Source organism: Nerophis ophidion, linkage group LG25 (genome assembly GCF_033978795.1).
Source record: "Nerophis ophidion isolate RoL-2023_Sa linkage group LG25, RoL_Noph_v1.0, whole genome shotgun sequence".
Taxonomy (NCBI): Eukaryota; Metazoa; Chordata; class Actinopteri; order Syngnathiformes; family Syngnathidae; genus Nerophis; species Nerophis ophidion.
Genome location: NC_084635.1, coordinates 6,412,584 through 6,434,054, shown reverse-complemented (window position 1 = coordinate 6,434,054; position 21,471 = coordinate 6,412,584). Strand labels below are relative to the sequence as shown.

The window sequence follows — 21,471 nt, the reverse complement described above, 5'->3', positions numbered from 1 at the left end:
GTTTATATATCAATGATGAAATATTAACATTGCAACACATGCCAATACGGCCGCTTTAGTTTACTCAATTGTAATTTTAAATTTCGCGCGAAGTATCCTGTTGAAAACGTCGGTATGATGACGCGTGCCCGTGACGTCTCGGGTTGTAGCGGACATTTTTTTCCAGCCCAATCCAAGCTATTAGTAATCTCCTTTAATCGCATAATTACACAGTATTCTGGACTTCTGTGTTGCTGAATCGTTTGCAATTTGTTCAATGAATAATGGAGACGTCAAAGAAGAAAGATGTAGGTGGGAAGCGGTGTATTGCGGCTGCCTTTAGCAACACAAACACAGCCGGTATTTCTTTGTTTACATTCCCGAAGGTGAAGCTTTACTATGGAACAGAGTGGTCAAGCGAACATGGATCCTGACCACATGTCAACCGGCAGGTTTCGGTGAGAAAATTGTGGTAATAGGTCGGCTCTTACCGTAGACATGAGCGGAGCTTGCGTTGTCCTTCCTGCAGCTTTCAAAGAGGCAGCTGCGTGGCTTCCCTCCACACCCCTCCGACTTTCAGGTACCATATAATCTCACTAAAACACTAGTAACACAATAAGCAGATAAGAGATTTTCCAGAATTATCCTAGTAAATGTGTCTAATAACATCTGAATCGCCCCCACTGCCCTAGCCTTTTTTTTTTTTTCTAGTCCTTCACTCTCACTTTCTTCATCCACAAATCTTTCATCCTCGCTCAAATTAATGGGGAAATTGTCGCTCTCTCGGTCCGAATCGCTCTCGATGCTGGTGGCCATGATTGTAAACAATGTTCAGATGTGAGGAGCTCTACAACCCATGACGTCACACGCACATCGTCCGCTACTTCCGGTACAGGCAAGGCTTTTTTTATTAGCGACCAAAAGTTGCGAACTTTATCGTGGATGTTCTCTACTAAATCCTTTCAGCAAAAATATGGCAATATGGCGAAATGTTCAAGTATGACACATAGAATGGACCTGCTAGAAAATCACATTTTAGTAGGCCTTTAACATCACATACAGATACATCATACAAATAAATCATCTGACTTACAATACTAGAACATTCTAAATTAAATAATTATAAGTGTTATCGAAATATGTTAATGTTTGATTGAGTTAATTTCGATAAAACATTTTCAGTTTTATAATCAATTGTCACTGCATCAAAAACGGATGGGGTGTGAGGCCAAAAAAATCGGATCTTGATCGGTTGTGAGTGAAAGTCTCTCGTAGACTTTAGAACTAGATGCATTATTCGACAGATTTACCTAAAATGCTAATGGAGGTTGAAAAATACAAAGTGGTAATAGTAAATATTAGTAATAACTAAAGTCGGAGTTCTCAATCCTTATTTTAACAGTCCGATCAAGATCCGATTTTTTTGGCCTCACACCCCGTCCGTTTTTGATGCAGTGACAAGTGATTATAAAACTGAAAATGTTTTATCGAAATTAACTCAATCAAACATTAACATATTTCGATAACACTTATAATTATTTAATTTAGAATGTTCTAGTATTGTAAAGCAGATGATTTATTTGTGTGATGTATCTGTATGTGATGTTAAAGGCCTACTAAAAGGAGATTTTCTAGCAGGTCCATTCTATGTGTCATACTTGAACATTTCGCCATATTGCTATATTTTTGCTGAAAGGATTTAGTAGAGAACATCGACGTTAAAGTTCGCAGCTTCTGGTCGCGTACTGGAAGTAGCAGACGATGTGCGCGTGATGTCACGGGTTGTAGAGCTCCTCACATCCGAACATTGTTTATAATCATGGCCACCAGCAGCGAGAGCGATTCGGACCGAGAAAGTGACAATTTCCCCATTAATTTGAGCGAGGATGAAAGATTCGTGGATGAGGAAAGTGAGAGTGAAGGACTAGGAAAAAAAAAAAGGCAAGGGCAGTGGGAGCGATTCAGATGTTATTAGACACATTTACTAGGATAATTCTGGAAAATCCCTTATCTGCTTATTATGTTACTAGTTTTTTAGTGAGATTTAACGGTACCTGAAAGTTGGAGGGGTGTGGTGACCGCCGGTGTCTCTGAGGGAAGCCACGCAGCTGCCTCTTTGACAGCTGCAGGAAGGACGACGCTAGCTCCGCTCATGTCTCCGGTAAAAGCTGACTTATTACCACAATTTTCTCACCGAAACCTGCCGGTTGACATGTGGTCGGGATCCATGTTTGCCTGACCACTCTGTTCCACAGTAAAGCTTCACCTTCGGGAATGTAAACAAAGAAACATAGGCTGTGTTTGTGTTGCTAAAGGCGGCCGCAATACACCGCTTCCCACCTACATCTTTCTTCTTTGACGTCTCCATTATTAATTGAACAAATTTGCAAAAGATTCAGCAACACAGATGTCCAGAATACTGTGTGATTATGAGATTAAAGCAGACTACTTATAGCTTGGATCGGGCTGGAAAAAAATGTCCGCTACAACCCGAGACGTCACGGGCACGCGTCATCATACCGACGTTTTCAACAGGATACTTCGCGCGGAATTTAAAATGGCAATTTAGTCAACTAAAGCGGCCGTATTGGCATGTGTTGCAATGTTAATATTTCATCATTGATATATAAACTGCGTGGTCGCTAGTAGTAAAATAAGGATTGAGAACTCCGACTTTAGTTATTACTAATATTTACTATTACCACTTTGTATTTTTCAACCTCCATTGGCCTTTTAGGTAAATCTGTCGAATAATGCATCTAGTTCTAAAGTCTACGAGAGACTTTCACACACAACCTAACAATGTTTGTCCTTGTCTCTGTGCTTTTCTGTGGATAATTCTGGAAAATCCCTTATCTGCTTATTATGTTACTAGTGTTTTAGTGAGATTTAATGGTACCTGAAAGTCGGAGGGGTGTGGTGACCGCCAGTGTCTCTGAGGGAAGCCACGCAGCTGCCTCTTTGACAGCTGCAGGAAGGACGACGCTAGCTCCGCTCATGTCTCCGGTAAGAGCTGACTTATTACCACAATTTTCTCACCGAAACCTGCCGGTTGACATGTGGTCGGGATCCATCTTTGCTTGACCACTCTGTTCCATAGTAAAGCTTCACCTTCGGGAATGTAAACAAAGAAACATAGACTGTGTTTGTGTTGCTAAAGGCAGCCGCAATACACCGCTTCCCACCTACATCTTTCTTCTTTGACGTCTCCATTATCAATTGAACAAATTTGCAAAAGATTCAGCAACACAGATGTCCAGAATACTGTGTAATTATGAGATTAAAGCAGACTACTTATAGCTTGGATTGGGCTGGAAAAAAATGTCCGCTACAACCCGAGACGTCACGGGCACGCGTCATCATACCGACGTTTTCAACAGGATACTTGGCGCGAAATTTAAAATGGCAATTTAGTCAACTAAAAAGGCCGTATTGGCATGTGTTGCAATGTTAATATTTCGTCATTGATATATAAACTATCAGACTGCGTGGTCGCTAGTAGTAAAATAAGGATTGAGAACTCCGACTTTAGTTATTACTAATATTTACTATTACCACTTTGTATTTTTCAACCTCCATTGGCATTTTAGGTAAATCTGTCGAATAATGCATCTAGTTCTAAAGTCTACGAGAGACTTTCACACACAACCTAACAATGTTTGTCCTTGTCTCTGTGCTTTTCTGTGGATAATTCTGGAAAATCCCTTATCTGCTTATTATGTTACTAGTGTTTTAGTGAGATTTAATGGTACCTGAAAGTCGGAGGGGTGTGGTGACCGCCGGTGTCTCTGAGGGAAGCCACGCAGCTGCCTCTTTGACAGCTGAAGGAAGGACGACGCTAGCTCCGCTCATGTCTCCGGTAAGAGCTGACTTATTACCACAATTTTCTCACCGAAACCTGCCGGTTGACATGTGGTCGGGATCCATGTTTGCTTGACCACTCTGTTCCATAGTAAAGCTTCACCTTCGGGAATGTAAACAAAGAAACATAGGCTGTGTTTGTGTTGCTAAAGGCGGCCGCAATACACCGCTTCCCACCTACATCTTTCTTCTTTGACGTCTCCATTATTAATTGAAAAATTTGCAAAAGATTCAGCAACACAGATGTCCAGAATACTGTGTGATTATGAGATTAAAGCAGACTACTTATAGCTTGGATTGGGCTGGAAAAAAATGTCCGCTACAACCCGAGACGTCACGGGCACGCGTCATCATACCGACGTTTTCAACAGGATACTTCGCGCGGAATTTAAAATGGCAATTTAGTAAACTTAAAAAGGCCGTATTGGCATGTGTTGCAATGTTAATATTTCATCATTGATATATAAACTGCGTGGTCGCTAGTAGTAAAATAAGGATTGAGAACTCCGACTTTAGTTATTACTAATATTTACTATTACCACTTTGTATTTTTCAACCTCCATTGGCATTTTAGGTAAATCTGTCGAATAATGCATCTAGTTCTAAAGTCTACGAGAGACTTTCACACACAAGCTAACAATGTTTGTCCTTGTCTCTGTGCTCGTCTGTGGTCTTCTCCTTTAGTATTGCTTTAAGAAGCACAAGTTCCTGTGGTCACGCAGAGGTCAAGATGGGATTAGTATTGTGGATTACAGATCAACTCGAAAAAATCCGTGGCCAGAAATAAGCCACCCTGGTTCAGTTTTTACTCGCAAACCAGGACGGACGCCATGAAGATGCCATTGAGCTCTTAGTCACAGGAATATTGATCATTTTGAGTTTTTTTTTTCTTTTCTAATACTCCATCCGGCATGGGACAAACCCAGCAAAGGCAGGAACCCAATGAGGAACTTGAGTTGAACAGCATTCAGGACCTCTACAAGTCTTTTATCACCGAGTGCCCGAGTGGATCTTTGCACCTGCATGAGTTCAAGAGGATGTTTGGAGTTCAAAGCGGTACCCCGGAGTCTCAGTACATGGACAACATCTTTCGGGCGTTCGACATGAACCATGTGAGACGCGACTCTGGTTGAATTTCCGTTACAATTCACGATAGAGTAAACTATACTCAGCTGTATTGAAATTAGGGCTGGGCGTATCGGGCTGGTGAGTATCAGTATCGTATCGATACCTGCGTGATGGTATCGATACTTCACCAAATTAAGCAAATCACTCCGATTTAAAAAAAAAAAAGTGAGCTCACCGCTCCACCCTCCTCCCTAGTGATGGCTCGCGAACGAGATTTAAAAACTCTTAAAAAATTCATCTTCAAGCCAAAATAAAGTAAAATAAATACAATTAACATGACGCTTGGTGCGTTGGCGCACACACATCAGTATAATTCACTCCGACACACACACACACACACACACACGTGCGTTTCCAGTGCGACTTAATGTCTTGGTTGTAAACTGTAAAGTATTTTATTGCACTAAAATAACGATAAGAATTTCTCAGTTCTTTTGTTTTGTGTTCATTTTTACAACTGTTTAATAACTAGTGTTTTCTTTCTTACTTCAGTTCTTGTGTGTTGTGAGGCGACTAGCCAAGTTCAGTATTTGTTTTCACCTTTTTCGCACTACTTATCCATCCATCCATCCATCATCTTCCGCTTATCCGAGGTCGGGTCGCGGGGGCAGCAGCCTAAGCAGGGAAACCCAGACTTCCCTCTCCCCAGCCACTTCGTCTAGCTCTTCCCGGGGGATCCCGAGGCGTTCCCAGGCCAGCCGGGAGACATAGTCTTCCCAACGTGTCCTGGGTCTTCCCCGTGGCCTCCTACCGGTTGGACGTGCCCTCCCTAGGGAGGCGTTCAGGTGGCATCCTGACCAGATGCCCGAACCACCTCATCTGGCTCCTCTCGATGTGGAGGAGCAGCGGCTTTACTTTGAGTTCCTCCCGGATGGCAGAGCTTCTCACCCTATCTCTAAGGGAGAGACCTGGAAACTCATTTGGGCCGCTTGTACCCGTGATCTTATCCTTTGGGTCATGACCCAAAGCTCATGACCATAGGTGAGGATGGGAACGTAGATCGACCGGTAAATTGAGAGCTTTGCCTTCCGGCTCAGCTCCTTCTTCACCACAACGGACTAAGTATTTGCACTCCTTACTTTATTGTAATTGATATTATTACTTTTTTATTTGAATTTCTCAGTTCTTTTGTTTTGTGTTCATGTTCACAACTTTGTTCAATAACTAGAGTTTTGTTATTTACCTTAAGTGTTTGTGTGTTTTGAGGCCACAAGCCAGGTTCGGTAGTTGTTTGCACCTTATTTGCATTACTTTATTGCTATTGATATTACTTTTGCATCAAATATTTTATTTTTTGACTTTAATCGTTGTCCTGTGTTGTATTATTCAATCAATCAATCAATCAATCAATGTTCATTTATATAGCCCCAAATCACAAATGTCTCAAAGGACTGCACAAATCGGGGCGGTATAGCTCGGTTGGTAGAGCGGCCGTGTCAGCAATTAGAGGGTTGCAGGTTCGATTCCCGCTTCCGCCAAACTAGTCACTGCCGTTGTGTCCTTGGGCAAGACACTTTACCCAACTGCCCCCAGTGCCACCCACACTGGTTTAAATGTAACTTAGATATTGGGTGTCACTATGTAAAGCGCTTTGAATCACTAGAGAAAAGCGCTATATAAATATAATTCACTTCACTTCACTGCACAAATCATTACGACTACAACACCCTCGGAAGAACCCACAAAAGGGCAAGGAAAACTCACACCCAGTGGGCAGGGAGAATTCACATCCAGTGGGACGCCAGTGACAATGCTGACTATGAGAAACCTTGGAGAGGACCTCAGATGTGGGCAACCCCCCCCCCCCCCCCTCTTATTATCATAATCAATTAATAAAGGCAAAAGTACAAATTTGTTTTCCAAAAGTATCGATACCTCAAAGCCCCCCCCTATCATCAGATGACGACACTTCCGGTATCGGTATCGGCGATACTGGCCGGTATCGGATCGGATCGGTATCGATACCCAAATTTGCGATATCGCCCACCCCTAATTGAAATACCTGTCATGTTTAACTATAACAATTATTTTGTATGCATCTTTATGATCCTCCTTGTTGTCTTCTCTGTTGTTCAGGACAACACAATGGACTTCATAGAATATGTGGCCGCTCTTCATCTTGTTCTGCGAGGAAGACTTGAAGATAAGCTGAGGTGGTCGTTCAAAGTGTTCGACAGCGATGACAATGGTCGACTAGACAGGCGTGAACTGCGGAAGATTGTCAGGGTAAGAATATATTCCTGCTTTATGGTTCTGCCATTTACAAAACAAAGGTTAGGTGACAAGGGGCTTCACGGTGGCAGAGGGGTTAGTGCGTCTGCCTCACAATACGAAGGTCCTGCAGTCCTGGGTTCAAATCCAGGTTGGGGATCTTTCTGTGTGGAGTTTGCATGTTCTCCCCGTGAGTGCGTGGGTTCTCTCCTGGTACTCCGGCTTCCTCCCACTTCCAAAGACATGCACCTGGGGATAGGTTGATTGGCAACACTAAATTGGCCCTAGTGTGTGAATGTTGTCTGTCTGTGTTGGCCCTGTGATGAGGTGGCGACTTGTCCAGGGTGTACCCCGCCTTCCGCCCGACTGTAGATGAGATAGGCGCCAGCGCCCCCCGCGACCCCGAAAGGGAATAAGCGGTAGGAAATGGGTGGATGGGTTAGGTGACAAGCCTCTTTTCTTCTAATGCAAGGTCATATCAAATTTACCAAAAAAATACTTTTTTTCCTACGCTTTGAACCCTGCGGCTTATAAAATATATGTAGATATTTATAGATAGATAGATAGATAGTTCTTTATTTATTCCGTTCAGAGAGTTCCTTCAGGAAAATTACAATTTTCAGCACAATGGCAACACTAAATGGTCCCTAGTGTGTGAATGTGAGTGTGAATGTTGTCTGTCTATCTGTGTTGGCCCTGCGATGAGGTGGCGACTTGTCCAGGGTGTACCCCGCCTTCCGCCCGATTGTAGCTGAGATAGGCGCCAGCACCCCCCGCGACCCCGAAAGGGAATAAGCGGTAGAAAATGGATGGATGGAAGCACAATCCCATTCAAGATCAGACAAACATTACAGGGAGACAGAACAGGATCGCTGACGGGTCTGCTGGCTTCCAGCGCCCCTTACAAAAAAGATGAGATACAGGTAAACAAGGGGGGTGGGGAGAGGGGGGTAGGGGGGAAGAAAAAAATAGAAGATTAAAATAAAATTTAAAAATCGGTCTTAGCCTAGGCCCTGGAGTGGGGGTGCAGACTGAGGCCAAGGGAGAAAAAAAAAAAAAAAAAAAAACAACAACTCATATACGCTAACGGCCATAATATTCTTTATTTAACGAATGGTTTTCATTAAACAAAAGCAGAGACACTGAAAAGGTGTGTTATTGTCCGCTCACTGAAGATACCGCAGGGTGAACGTCCTTCCGTAGAGTGCCCTTCCATCTTCTAGTCCAGTGGTTCTCAACCGTTTTCCAGTGATGTACCTCCTGTGAACATTTTTTTTTAATTCAAGTACCCACTAATCAGAGCAAAGCATTTTTGGTTGGAAAAAAAGAGATACTGTCATGATCCGTGGTCTGGATCATGTTTAGTTCGATCCGGTGGCCATGTACTGCTCGCCTGTGTATCGGCTGGGGACATCTCTGCGCTGCTGATCCGCCTCCGCTTGGGATGGTTTCCTGTTGGCTCCTCTATAGACGGGACTCTCGCTGCTGTGTTGGATCCGCTTTGGACTGGACTCTCGCGACTGTGTTGGATCCATTATGGATTGAACTTTCACAGTATCATGTTAGACCCGCTCGACATCCATTGCTTTCCTCCTATCCAAGGTTTCTCATAGTCATCATTGTCACCGATGTCAATCAATCAATCAATCAATGTTTACTTATATAGCCCTAAATCACTAGTGTCTCAAAGGGCTGCACAAACCACTACGACATCCTCGGTAGGCCCACATAAGGGCAAGGAAAACTCACACCCAGTGGGACGTCGGTGACAATGATGACTATGAGAACCTTGGAGAGGAGGAAAGCAATGGATGTCGAGCGGGTCTAACATGATGCTGTGAAAGTTCAATCCATAATGGATCCAACACAGTCGCGAGAGTCCAGTCCAAAGCGGATCCAACACAGCAGCGAGAGTCCCGTTCACAGCGGAGCCAGCAGGAAACCATCCCAAGCGGAGGCGGATCAGCAGCGCAGAGATGTCCCCCCAGCCGATACACAGGCGAGCAGTACATGGCCACCGGATCGGACCGGACCCCTTCCACAAGGGAGAGTGGGACATAGGAGAAAAAGAAAAGCAACGGCAGATCAACTGGTCTAAAAAGGGAGTCTATTTAAAGGCTAGAGTATACAAATCTCCCACTGGGTGTGAGTTTTCCTTGCCCTTATGTGGGCCTACCGAGGATGTCGTAGTGGTTTGTGCAGCCCTTTGAGACACTAGTGATTTAGGGCTATATAAGTAAACATTGATTGATTGATTGATATATTCTGTTAGTTTGGACTCCCTTTGTTGTTTGTGTACCTTGTGAGTTAGTTTGGTCACCATGGTAACGTATTAATTCCAGATGCACACCTGTTTTTGTTCATTACTTTCCTATTTAAACCTGCCTTGTCCCGTCAGTCGGTCTTGGTCCCTTGTTTGCGGTAAGCAACTGTAACGTTGGTTTTGTTCTAGATTTCTGGTTCCCTGATCCTGTGCTAATGTTAGCATTAGCTTCTGTGCATTTCCAAACGCATTTCTTTTGTTCTTTTCATCTGTTTTTGCACCGGTGTTTTTGTTATTAAAGAACCTTACCTTTACGTTGTTGTCCGGAGTGTCTATGTTTGCGTTGGAGGAACGATCCCGCATTGAAATCAAAACGAGTTTTCCTCGCCCTTATGTGGGCCTACCGAGGATGTCGTAGTGTTTTGTGCAGCCCTTTGAGACACTAGTGATTTAGGGCTATATAAGTAAACATTGATTGATTGATTGATTGATTGATTGATTGATTGACAGATACAGAAGTAAAATATTGCTCATTTGTAGTGGTCTTTCTTTGAACTATTTGGAAAAAAGGATGTAAAAATAACTAAAAACTTGTTGAAAAATAAACAAGTGATTCAATTATAAATAAAGATTTCTACACATAGAAGTAAAAAAGTCTGCGGACTATAGAGCGTTTTCCGTTCGGGCTCCAGTACTCTGGAATGCCCTCCCGGTAACAGTTCGAGATGCCACCTCAGTAGAAGCATTTAAGTCTCACCTTAAAACTCATTTGTATACTCTAGCCTTTAAATAGACTCCCTTTTTAGACCAGTTGATCTGCCGCTTCTTTTCTTTCTCCTATGTCCCCCCCCCTCCCTTGTGGAGGGGGTCCGGTCCGATGACCATGGATGAAGTACTGGCTGTCCAGAGTCGAGACCCAGGATGGACCGCTCGCCTGTGTATCGGTTGGGGACATCTCTACGCTGCTGATCAGCCTCCGCTTGAGATGGTTTCCTGTGGACGGGACTCTCGCTGCTGTCTTGGATCCGCTTTGAACTGAACTCTGGCGGCTGTGTTGGAGCCACTATGGATTGAACTTTCACAGTATCATGTTAGACCCGCTCGACATCTATTGCTTTCGGTCCCCTAGAGGGGGGGGGGAGCGGGTTGCCCACATCTGAGGTCCTCTCCAAGGTTTCTCATAGTCAGCATTGTCACTGGCGTCCCACTGGATGTGAATTCTCTCTGCCCACTGGGTGTGAGTTTTCCTTGCCCTTTTGTGGGTTCTTCCGAGGATGTCGTAGTCGTAATGATTTGTGCAGTCCTTTGAGACATTTGTGATTTGGGACTATATAAATAAACATTGATTGATTGATTGATAATCATCAACTTGAAGTGCCCTCTTTGGGGATTGTAATGGAGATCCATGTAGATCAGAGGTCGGGAACCTTTTTGGCTGAGAGAGCCATGAAAGCCAAATATTTTAGAACTTATTTCCGTGAGAGCCATATAATATTTTGTTTAACACTGAATACAACTAAATTTTTAAGTAAGACCAACATTTTTAGACTATAATAAGTCTCTCATTCTTTTTAATAGCATTGTTATTCTTGAAGCTAACCAATAATGAATAAAATACTCCTTACCATTAATGCGACTTCTTGAACAGGTGCGGTAGAAAACGGATGGATGGATTAAAATATATGAGAATGTTTTATATTTTGAACGTTATTTTTAACATTACGATTACTAATTATTAAGTACTTATCCTGTTAATTAATGTCAATCAATCAATCAATGTTTATTTATATAGCCCCAAATCACAAATGTCTCAAAGGACTGCACAAATCATTACGACTACAACATCCTCGGAAGAACCCACAAAAGGGCAAGGAAAACTCACACCCAGTGGGCAGAGAGAATTCACACCCAGTGGGACGCCAGTGACAATGCTGACTATGAGAAACCTTGGAGAGGACCTCAGATGTGGGCAACCCCCCCCCCTCTAGGGGACCGAAAGCAATGGATGTCGAGCGGGTCTAACATGATACTGTGAAAGTTCAATCCATAGTGGTTCCAAGACAGCAGTGAGAGTCCCGTCCACAGGAAACCATCTCAAGCGGATCAGCAGCGTAGAGATGTCCCCAACCGATACAGGCGAGCGGTCCATCCTGGGTCCCGACGAGCGGTCCATCCTGGGTCTCGACTCTGGACAGCCAGTACTTCATCCATGGTCATCGGACCGGACCCCCTCCACAAGGGAGGGGGGGACATGGGAGAAAGAAAAGAAGCGGCAGATCAACTGGTCTAAAAAGGAGTTCTATTTAAAGGCTAGAGTATACAGATGAGTTTTAAGATGAGACTTAAATGCTTCTACTGAGGTAGCATCTCGAACTGTTACCGGGAGGGCATTCCAGAGTACTGGAGCCCGAACGGAAAACGCTCTATAGCCCGCAGACTTTTTTTGAGCTCTAGGAATCACTAATAAGCCGGAGTCTTTTGAACGCAGATTTCTTGCCGGGACATACGGTACAATACAATCGGCAAGATAGGATGGAGCTAGACCGTGTAGTATTTTATACGTAAGTAGTAAAACCTTAAAGTCACATCTTAAGTGCACAGGAAGCCAGTGCAGGTGAGCCAGTACAGGTGTAATGTGATCAAACTTTCTTGTTCTTGTCAAAAGTCTAGCAGCCGCATTTTGTACCAACTGTAATCTTTTAATGCTAGACATGGGGAGACCCGAAAATAATACGTTACAGTAGTCGAGACGAGACGTAACAAACGCATGGATAATGATCTCGGCGTCTTTAGTGGACAGAATGGAGCGAATTTTAGCGATATTACGGAGATGAAAGAAGGCCGTTTTAGTAACGCTTTTAATGTGTGACTCAAAGGAGAGAGTTGGGTCGAAGATAATACCCAGATTTTTTACAGAGTCACCTTGTTTAATTGTTTGGTTGTCAAATGTTAGAGTTGTATTATTAAATAGAGGTCGGTGTCTAGCAGGACCGATAATCAGCATTTCCGTTTTTTTGGCATTAAGTTGCAAAAAGTTAGCGGACATCCATTGTTTAATTTCATTAAGACATAAATGTCAGCTAAGATTGATCTGAGAGCCAGATGCAGTCATCAAAAGAGCCACATCTGGCTCTAGAGCCATAGGTTCCCTACCCCTGGTCTAGATTCATGAATTTAATTCTAAAAAAAAATTCACAAAAAAAAAAAAAAACCTTACATCAATATTTATGGAACATGCCCACAAAAATCTAGCTGTCAACACTGCATTTCTTTTCACAGTTTATGAACTTACATTCATATTTTGTTGAAGTATTATCCAATAAATATATTTATAAGGGATTTTTGAATTGTTTCAGTGAGGTGAATTATATTTATATAGCGCTTTTCTCTAGTGACTCAACGCGCTTTACATAGTGAAACCCAATATCTAAGTTACATTTAAACCAGTGTGGGTGGCACTGGGAGCAGGTGGGTAAAGTGTCTTGCCCAAGGACACAACGGCAGTGACTAGGACGGCGGAAGCGGGAATCGAACCTGCAACCCTCAAGTTGCTGACACGGCCACTCTACCAACCGAGCTATGCCGCCCTCAATTGTTGCTATTTTTCGAATATTAAAAAAAAAATGTTTACATACCCCTTGGCATATCTTCAAGTACCCCCATCTGAGAACCACTGCTCTAGTCCCCCATAGTTAAAGTTAAAGCGAAAGTGCCAATGATTGTCACACACACACACACACTAGGTGTGGTGAAATTTGTCCTCTGCATTTGTCTAATACCCTTGTTCCCCCCCTGGGAGGTGAGGGGAGCAGTGGGCAGCAGCGGTGATTAAACCCCCAATTCCAACCCTTGATGCTGAGTGCCAAGCCGGGACGCAATGGGTCCCATTTTTTTATAGTCTTTGGTATGACTCGGCCGGGGTTTGAACTCCCAACCTACTGTTTCTACTCCTATGGATTCTTCATTTAGATTAGATTAGATTAGATAGTACTTTATTTATTCCGTCAGGAGAGTTCTTTCAGGAAAATTACAATTTTCAGCACAATCCCATTCAAGATCGGACAAACATTACAGGGAGACAGAACAGGATCGCTGACGGGTCTGCCGGCTTCCAGCGCCCCTTACAAAAAAGATGACATACAGGTAAACGGGGGGAAGGGGGGGGGGAGAAAAGAATAAAAGATTAAAATAAAATAAAATAAAAATCAGTCTTAGCCTGGGCCCTGGAGTGGGGGTGCAGACTGAGGCCAAGGGGAAAAAAACAAAACAAAAACAATGACTCATAGCCATAGTACACATCCCTCTTCCATGTGTGTAAGAGGGAAACATCAAACATCAAAGAACACAGAGGACATTAAAGACATTAAAGCAGCAGATACAAGCAGACACTTCTACATACAGCTATGAATAAAAAGTAAAAGAAACATATCCACTGTGGTGTGGAGGGAGCATGGCCAGAGACAGGAGCAGACCCAACAAAGCAACCAAGACAGCCGACTCCACTCTCGGCCAGTGTCCAGTCCGCATGGATGAGCGAGGATACGTCCAAGGTGACTGAGGTGTCCGACACCTGCTCACCCAGTCGAGACACCGCGAAGCCTCTCCGTCCCAGTAGCTCAGTGCTAGCTCCGCAGTCCTGTCCCCTCATCCGTATCTCCTCCAGTCCCTCCAAACCGACTCTGGTGTGGCAGACACCCAGCAGCTGGTCTCCATGGCCAAAAGGCTCCCGGGAGGCAGATCCAAAAGTCCACAAAAAAAGCACCACAGAGGTCACGAAAGTGCCACCCCTTGTCACACAGTCCCAAAGGGTCCCGGACCAAAATGCAAAAAAATATAATAAGACATGAAAACAAGAGGGAAACACAAAAGGATGACACAAGAGCACAGAGCTCCTGCCTACAGCAGCCACTACAGCAGCGCCATCTTGGGAAAAAACATTTATATGTTTTACAATACAACTAAAACAATTCATACTTACTAATTCGTCCCATGTGTGATGTCTGTACTAGTGTTTTTATGCATTTTTGTACGTGCCTTGGTAATGTAAGGAAGCTAACATGTCTGTGTTAGTATTGGGATGGTGTGGCGCAGTGGTAGAGTGGCCGTGCGCAACCCGAGGGTCCCTGGTTCAATCCCCGCCTAGTACCAAACTCGTCACGTCTGTTGCATCCTGAGCAAGACACTTCACCCTTGCCCCTGATGGGTGCTGGTTAGCGCCTTGCATGGCAGCTCCCTCCATCAGTGTGTGAATGTGTGTGTGAATGGGTACATTTGGAAGTAGTTTCAAAGCACTTTGAGGGTAGAAAAGCGCTATACAAGTACAACCCATGTATTATTACCTCAAAATGGCCTCCTTTTTGTCGTGTTCTACAAATTCCTCAATAAATTCACCAAGACGTCACCGTGGAGTTATTGAGTCCGTTTAGCTGATTGACGATGACTTCTGTTTTGTTTGATCTTCCGTTTTACAACTGTTTGGAAACAATTAGGTTACATTTACAACATTTTTCAACGTAAAAAAATAATTCCACAATGTATATATTTGCGGTGCGGCTAATACAGTATATAGAGAGTGTGGAGGGGGCGTGGTCGGCCCGCCTCCTGCGGGAAGAGCGTGTGTATGGGCCGGATTCGAAGCAGCTGACAGGTGAGTGGATTGCCCAGCTGAGGCAGGTTATCTAATCACCTGTCTCTTTTATCGGCATGGGCCGAGACCATGAGCGGGAGGAGCAGGAGGCCGCGAGCGAGACAGCCCTGAGTTTAAAAAGAAGCAAAATAAAAGACTTGGTTGCAGCCTGGACTGCAGGTCCCGCCGTGTCTATCAGACCATAGAGAGCCCACACACAAGAGACGTTTACAGAGAGAAGAACATTTTCTTCTAAAATTCAGTGGCTTATAGACTTAGTTTGGTCAGATCTTGTCTAAATGCTGGTGCAAAAGCCCCAGTATAATGAGTAAATTGCACTAAGTAGCCCACTGTACCTTTTACTTTGCAGAAAGATGGCAGCGGAAAGCACCTGCGAACCTCATAATAGGTTTTAATCTGTGTTTGACCAGAAAATCTCTAAATTCAGCGATTTCTACTGAAGAAAATGTTGGGGGGAAAAAAGGTTTTAACCTGTGTTTGACCAGAAAATCTCTAAATTCTGCGATTTCTACTGAAGAAAATGTTGGGGGGAAAAAAGGTTTTAACCTGTGTTTGACCAGAAAATCTCTAAATTCTGCGATTTCTACTGAAGAAAATGTTGGGGGGAAAAAAGGTTTTAACCTGTGTTTGACCAGAAAATCTCTAAATTCTGCGATTTCTACTGAAGAAAATGTTGGGGGGGAAAAAAGAGAGAACAAACTCTCAGGGCATTCAATCGATCGCAACGGGACTGTTCAGTTTGTCTTAGAAAATGTTTATCCAAGCAGGCTTCATCAATTCATGCTCATAGACTTGGACTTAGACTTTGATCCGGTCTAAGATTTAGATTGGTCAAGTCCAGTCTCAGAATTAGATTGATCAGATCCAGTCGAAGACTTAGATTGGTCAGATCCAGTCTAAGACTTAGATTGGTCAGATCCAGTCTAAGACTTAGATTGGTCAGATCCACTCTAAGACTTAGATTGGTCAGGTTCGGTCTAAGACTTAAATTGGCCAGATCCAGTCTAAGACTTAGATTGGTCAGGTCCTGTCCAAGACTTAAATTGGCCAGATCCAGTCTAAGACTTAGATTGGTTTAATGCAACATACTTTTACGTCAAGTCCAGTCTCAGAATTAGATTGATCAGATCCAGTCGAAGACTTAGATTGGTCAGATCCAGTCTAAGACTTAGATTGGTCAGATCCAGTCTAAGACTTAGATTGGTCAGATCCACTCTAAGACTTAGATTGGTCAGGTTCGGTCTAAGACTTAAATTGGCCAGATCCAGTCTAAGACTTAGATTGGTCAGGTCCTGTCCAAGACTTAAATTGGCCAGATCCAGTCCAAGACTTAGATTGGTTAGAGCCAGTCTAAGACTTAAATTGGCCAGATCCAGTCTAAGCCTTAGATTGGTAAGAGCCAGTCCAAGACTTAGATTGGTCAGATACAGTCTAAGATTTAGATTTGTCAGGTCCAGTCTAAGGCCCATCCATCCATTTTCTACCGCTTATTCCCTTTTGGGGTGGCGGGGGGCGCTGGCGCCTATCTCAGCTACAATCGGGCGGAAGGCGGGGTACACCCTGGACAAGTCGCCACCTCATCACAGGGCCAACACAGATAGACAGACAACATTCACACTCACATTCACACACTAGGGCCCATTTAGTGTTGCCAATCAACCTATCCCCAGGTGCATGTCTTTGGAAGTGGGAGGAAGCCGGAGTACCCGGAGGGAACCCACGCAGTCACGGGGAGAACATGCAAACTCCACACAGAAAGATCCCGAGCCTGGATTTGAACCCAGGACTGCAGGAACTTCGTATTGTGAGGCAGACGCACTAACCCCTCTGTCACCGGGAAGCCCAGTCTAAGGCCTAGATTAGTCAAATCCAGTCTAAGACTTAGACCGGTCAGGTCCAGTCTAAGACTTAGATCGGTCAATCCAGTCAAATACTTAGATTGGTTGAATTTAGTCTAAGATTTAAGGAGATTAGTCAGATCTAATCTACGACTTAGATCGGCGAGATCCAGTGTAAATGCTGTTGCCAAAGCCCCAAGTATTTATGTGTCTTAAGGCTAACTTGTTGAGTTCTTTCAACTATTTCTAAGAGACTCATCAATTTAGCCACTAAGAAATAATGCAAACGATACTTTATCAGTTCCAGATGCCCCTTTTATGCCACAAGTAAACCTGAATTGAACACTGGCACAACCGATTTTGTGACACGCATCAATGCTACCAAAGGTCTTTTGTTGACCAACACTCATACATTTGTAAATTTGTGCCCAGATCATCTACAAGATAAAGAACAGTTCCATCTGGGATGAAACAGGCAAAGAGAGACTCACCTCCGAGCAGGTGTGTGATCGCATATTTCAAGAGGTCGACATCAACAGTGATGGTAAGATGCCTTGATCGGCAAAACTGCCGTATTTTATATGGTTTTCATTGTATGCGCTGATCCCTAATTTTAATATATATATGTTTATTTTCTTCTTTGGGGCTGCAGGACAGATTACTCTGGATGAGTTTCTGGACGGAGCACAGAAAAGTCAGTGGCTGCAGAGTTTCCTGACACTTGATATCAATCCGACTGGATGGGTGCAAAGATACATGAGTGACAGGAGAATTTTAGCTGCCAAAGATTCTTAAAGACGGGAAATACAGACCAGTGGATTTCAAAGTCTGAAGAGGTCCTCCCCGTTCAGAAAATCAAAGAAAAAACATACTTTTTAAACTAGTTAAGCCCATACCGACCCTCCTATTTTTCCCCAAGGAACTCACATAAGTTTTCCTTCTTCTTGTTGTTTTTTTTTCAAATGTTTTTAATATTTTCAAAACCCTCTCTGGTACTGCCAGCAGCTGAGAGGCACAGCCTTCAAGTCAGTGTCAATGGTGACGCAGGGGCGGAGCTTGTGTTGAGGGTTACTGTGCCAGACGTTGAAAATACCTGACATGGACAAACTTCCATCCATCCATTTTCTTCTGCTTATCCGGGTCCAAGTTGCAGTTGTCCAGTTCCACCGGAAGAACCCTGTTCCCAGACCAACTGCAAGACATAATCCTTACAATGTCTCCTAGGTCAACCCAGGGCCTTCTTCCGACTTGGCATGCTGGGAACATCTCACCAGGGAGGCTTTTAGACTAGACCCCCAAACCATCTTAACTGTGAAGGAGTGAATCCAGCCACTCTGTAGAAGGGACTAATTTCACTTGCTTGTGACCCTGATCTTGCTCCTTTGGTGACTACCAAAAGCTTGTGAACATACGTAGCCGAGGCTAGGAATGTATATCGACCGGTATATCGAAAGCTTTGCCTTCCAGCTTATCTCCCTCTTCACTACGACAGGTACATTGACCTTGTTTCACCCGTCCATCTTATGCTACTGCCTTCCCTTACTCGAGAACGAGATGCCCAGATACTTAAACTCTTCCACCTTGGGTAATACCTCGCTCCCAATCCGAAGGGTTAAATCTATCCTTTTCCAGCTGAGAACCATCACCTCATACTTGGAGATGCTGAGTCTCCTCTCAGAAGCTTCAGAAGCAGCTGCAAACTGCCCAGTTAACGCTGAAGATCACAGTGATGAGGCCATAAGGACGGCATCATCTGCAAATGCCCCCAAAGTTGAGACCCTCAACACCTTGGCGACGCCTACAAATTATATTATAACACAAGGCAGCCTCGGTGGAAGCCAACAGCCACAGTGAGCCGAACTTACTGGGGAAAATGCAAACCAGACTCCTGCTCTGGTTGTCCAAGGACCAGATAGCACATAGCCTGAGCACACCACTTAGGAAACCACATATGACACGGCCAGATGCCTTTCCCAAAGACCAATGACCGGTTGGGCATACTCCCACTCACTCTCAAAACCCTTAAAAGGGCGTAGATGTGGTCCAGCTTTCCAAGACCAAGGGTAAAACCGCATTGTATTTCTTTCAGCTGAAGTTCGACTAACGGTCTTATCCTTCTCTATAGTACTGTAGAAGGGACTCATTTCACTTGCTTGTGACCGTGATCTTGCTCCTTTGGTGACTACCAAAAGCTTGTGAACATACGTAGCTGAGGCTAGGAATGTATATCGACCGGTATATCGAAAGCTTTGCCTTCCAGCTTATCTCCCTCTTCACTACGACTGGTACATTGACCACATTACTGCCCCGTTTCACCTATCCATCTTATGCTACTGCCTTCCCTTACTCGAGAACAAGATTCCCAGATACCTAAACTGTTCCACCTTGGGTAATACCTCGCTCCCAATCTGAAGGGTGCAATCTACCCTTTTCCAGCTGAGAACCATCACCTCATACTCGGAGATGCTGAGTCTCATATCAGAAGCTTCACAAGCAGCTGCAAACTGCCCAGTTAACGCTGAAGGTCACAGTGATGAGGCCATAAGGACGGCATCATCTGCAAATGCCCCCAAAGTTGAGACCCTCAACACCTTGGCGACGCCTACAAATTATATTATGACACAAGGCGGCCTCGGTGGAAGCCAACATCCACAGTGAGCCGAACTTACTGGGGACAATGCAAACCAGACTCCTGCTCTGGTTGTCCAAGGACCAGATAGCACATAGCCGGAGCACACCACTTAGGAAACCACATATGACACGGCCAGATGCCTTTCCCAAGGACCAATGACCGGTTGGGCATACTCCCACTCACTCTCAAAACCCTTAAAAGCGTGTAGATGTGGTCCAGTTTTCCAAGACCAAGGGTAAAACCGCACTGTATTTCTTTCAGCTGAAGTTCGACTAACGGTCTTATCCTTCTCTATAGCACTGTAGAAGGGACTGATTTCACTTGCTTGTGACCCTGATCTTGCTCCTTTGGTGACTACCAAAAGCTTGTGAACATACGTAGCCGAGGCTAGGAATGTATATCGACCGGTATATCGAAAGCTTTGCCTTCCAGCTTATCTCCCTCTTCACTACGACTGGTACATTGACCACATTACTGCCCCGTTTAACCCGTCCATCTTATGCTCCTGCCTTCCCTTACTCGAGAACGAGATGCCCAGATACTTAAACTCTTCCACCTTGGTAATACCTCGCTCCCAATCCGAAGGGTGCAATCTACCCTTTTCCAGCTGAGAACCGTGGCCTCATACTCGGAGATGCTGAGTCTCATCTCAGAAGCTTCACAAGCAGCTGCAAACTGCCCAGTTAACGCTGAAGGTCACAGTGATGAGGCCATAAGGACGGCATCATCTGCAAATGCCCCCAAAGTTGAGACCCTCAACACCTTGGCGACGCCTACAAATTATATTATGACACAAGGCGGCCTCGGTGGAAGCCAACATCCACACTGAGGAACTTACTGAAGACAATGCAAACCAGACTCCTGCTCTGGTTGTCCAGGGACCAGATAGCACATAGCCTGAGCACACCACTTAGGAAACCAGATATGACACGGCTAGATGCCTTTCCCAAGGACCAATGACCGGTTGGGCATACTCCCACTCACTCTCAAAACCCTTAAAAGGGTGTAGATGTGGTCCAGCTTTCCAAGACCAAGGGTAAAACCGCACTGTATTTCTTTCAGCTGAAGTTCGACTAACGGTCTTATCCTTCTCTACAGCACTCAGAAACAGACTTTCCCAGAGACACGAGTACGTGTGATTCCCCCATTCATTGACACACCTTGCAGTCACTCCTATTGAAAAAAGGGACCACCGTTGTGGTCTGCCAATCCTAAAATGTGCTCTTCCTGATTTCCATGCAATGTTAAAGAGACGTGTAGAATAAGACATTCAAGGAATTCAGGAGGAAAACTCTTCCACTCCCGGAGCTTTACCAATTTTTTGACTACCTCAGCAACCTCAGCCATGGTGATTAAAGTATTTCTGATTCTGATTCTGATTAGCATGTCCTCAGACTCTGCTTTCAGTATGAAAGATGTGTCAGTGGATTTGACAGAGGCCTCAAAGTACTCCTTCCTCCGCCCGATTACATCACAGTTTGAGGTGAGCAGGCCTCCATCCATGAACAGTGAGACAAACCTGAGCTGTCGGACAGAGAGACAAACCTGCCAAATTCATTTCCCACCAGCAGTGGAAGTGTCTTGTTGCTTTGATAGGTCTGCTACATAATCCTAAAAGAGTGCCTCAACAGTTTTTGGTTTCTGTTTTTATATAATGTTTAAATCAGTTATAGGGACCTACTTGTTTGCATTACTATTCATTATTTTTTAACTGTAAAAATCCACTTTATATTTTTATCTAGACTAAATAGAACCTCATAAGCCAATCAGTGGACAAAAATATTTTAAGGCAGTGTAAGGAATAAAAGAAAAAATATAGACATAAATTAAAAGAGAAAATACAAACCCCGTTTCCATATGAGTTGGGAAATTGTGTTAGATGTAAATATAAACAGAATACAATGATTTGCAA

General features: G+C 44.1%; 1 protein-coding gene across 1 annotated transcript; it reads left to right on the top strand.

The window, feature by feature from the left end:
- The first annotated feature begins 4,670 nt into the window (after window positions 1-4,670).
- Window positions 4,671-21,471, top strand: LOC133543007 (guanylyl cyclase-activating protein 2-like). The gene is made up of 4 exons (XM_061887353.1): window positions 4,671-4,952; window positions 7,045-7,194; window positions 17,360-17,471; window positions 17,580-21,471. The coding sequence occupies exons 1-4, from the start codon at window positions 4,752-4,754 to the stop codon at window positions 17,720-17,722; spliced, it is 606 nt and encodes a 201-aa protein (XP_061743337.1). The 5' UTR covers window positions 4,671-4,751; the 3' UTR covers window positions 17,723-21,471.

Bases quoted from the DNA above. Each gene is read 5' to 3' on its own strand.
- LOC133543007 (XM_061887353.1), top strand. From the start codon at position 4,752: ATGGGACAAACCCAGCAAAGGCAGGAACCCAATGAGGAACTTGAGTTG. The intron at 4,953-7,044 runs GTGAGACGCGAC...TCTGTTGTTCAG, and splicing joins GGGCGTTCGACATGAACCAT to GACAACACAATGGACTTCAT. The intron at 7,195-17,359 runs GTAAGAATATAT...ATTTGTGCCCAG, and splicing joins AACTGCGGAAGATTGTCAGG to ATCATCTACAAGATAAAGAA.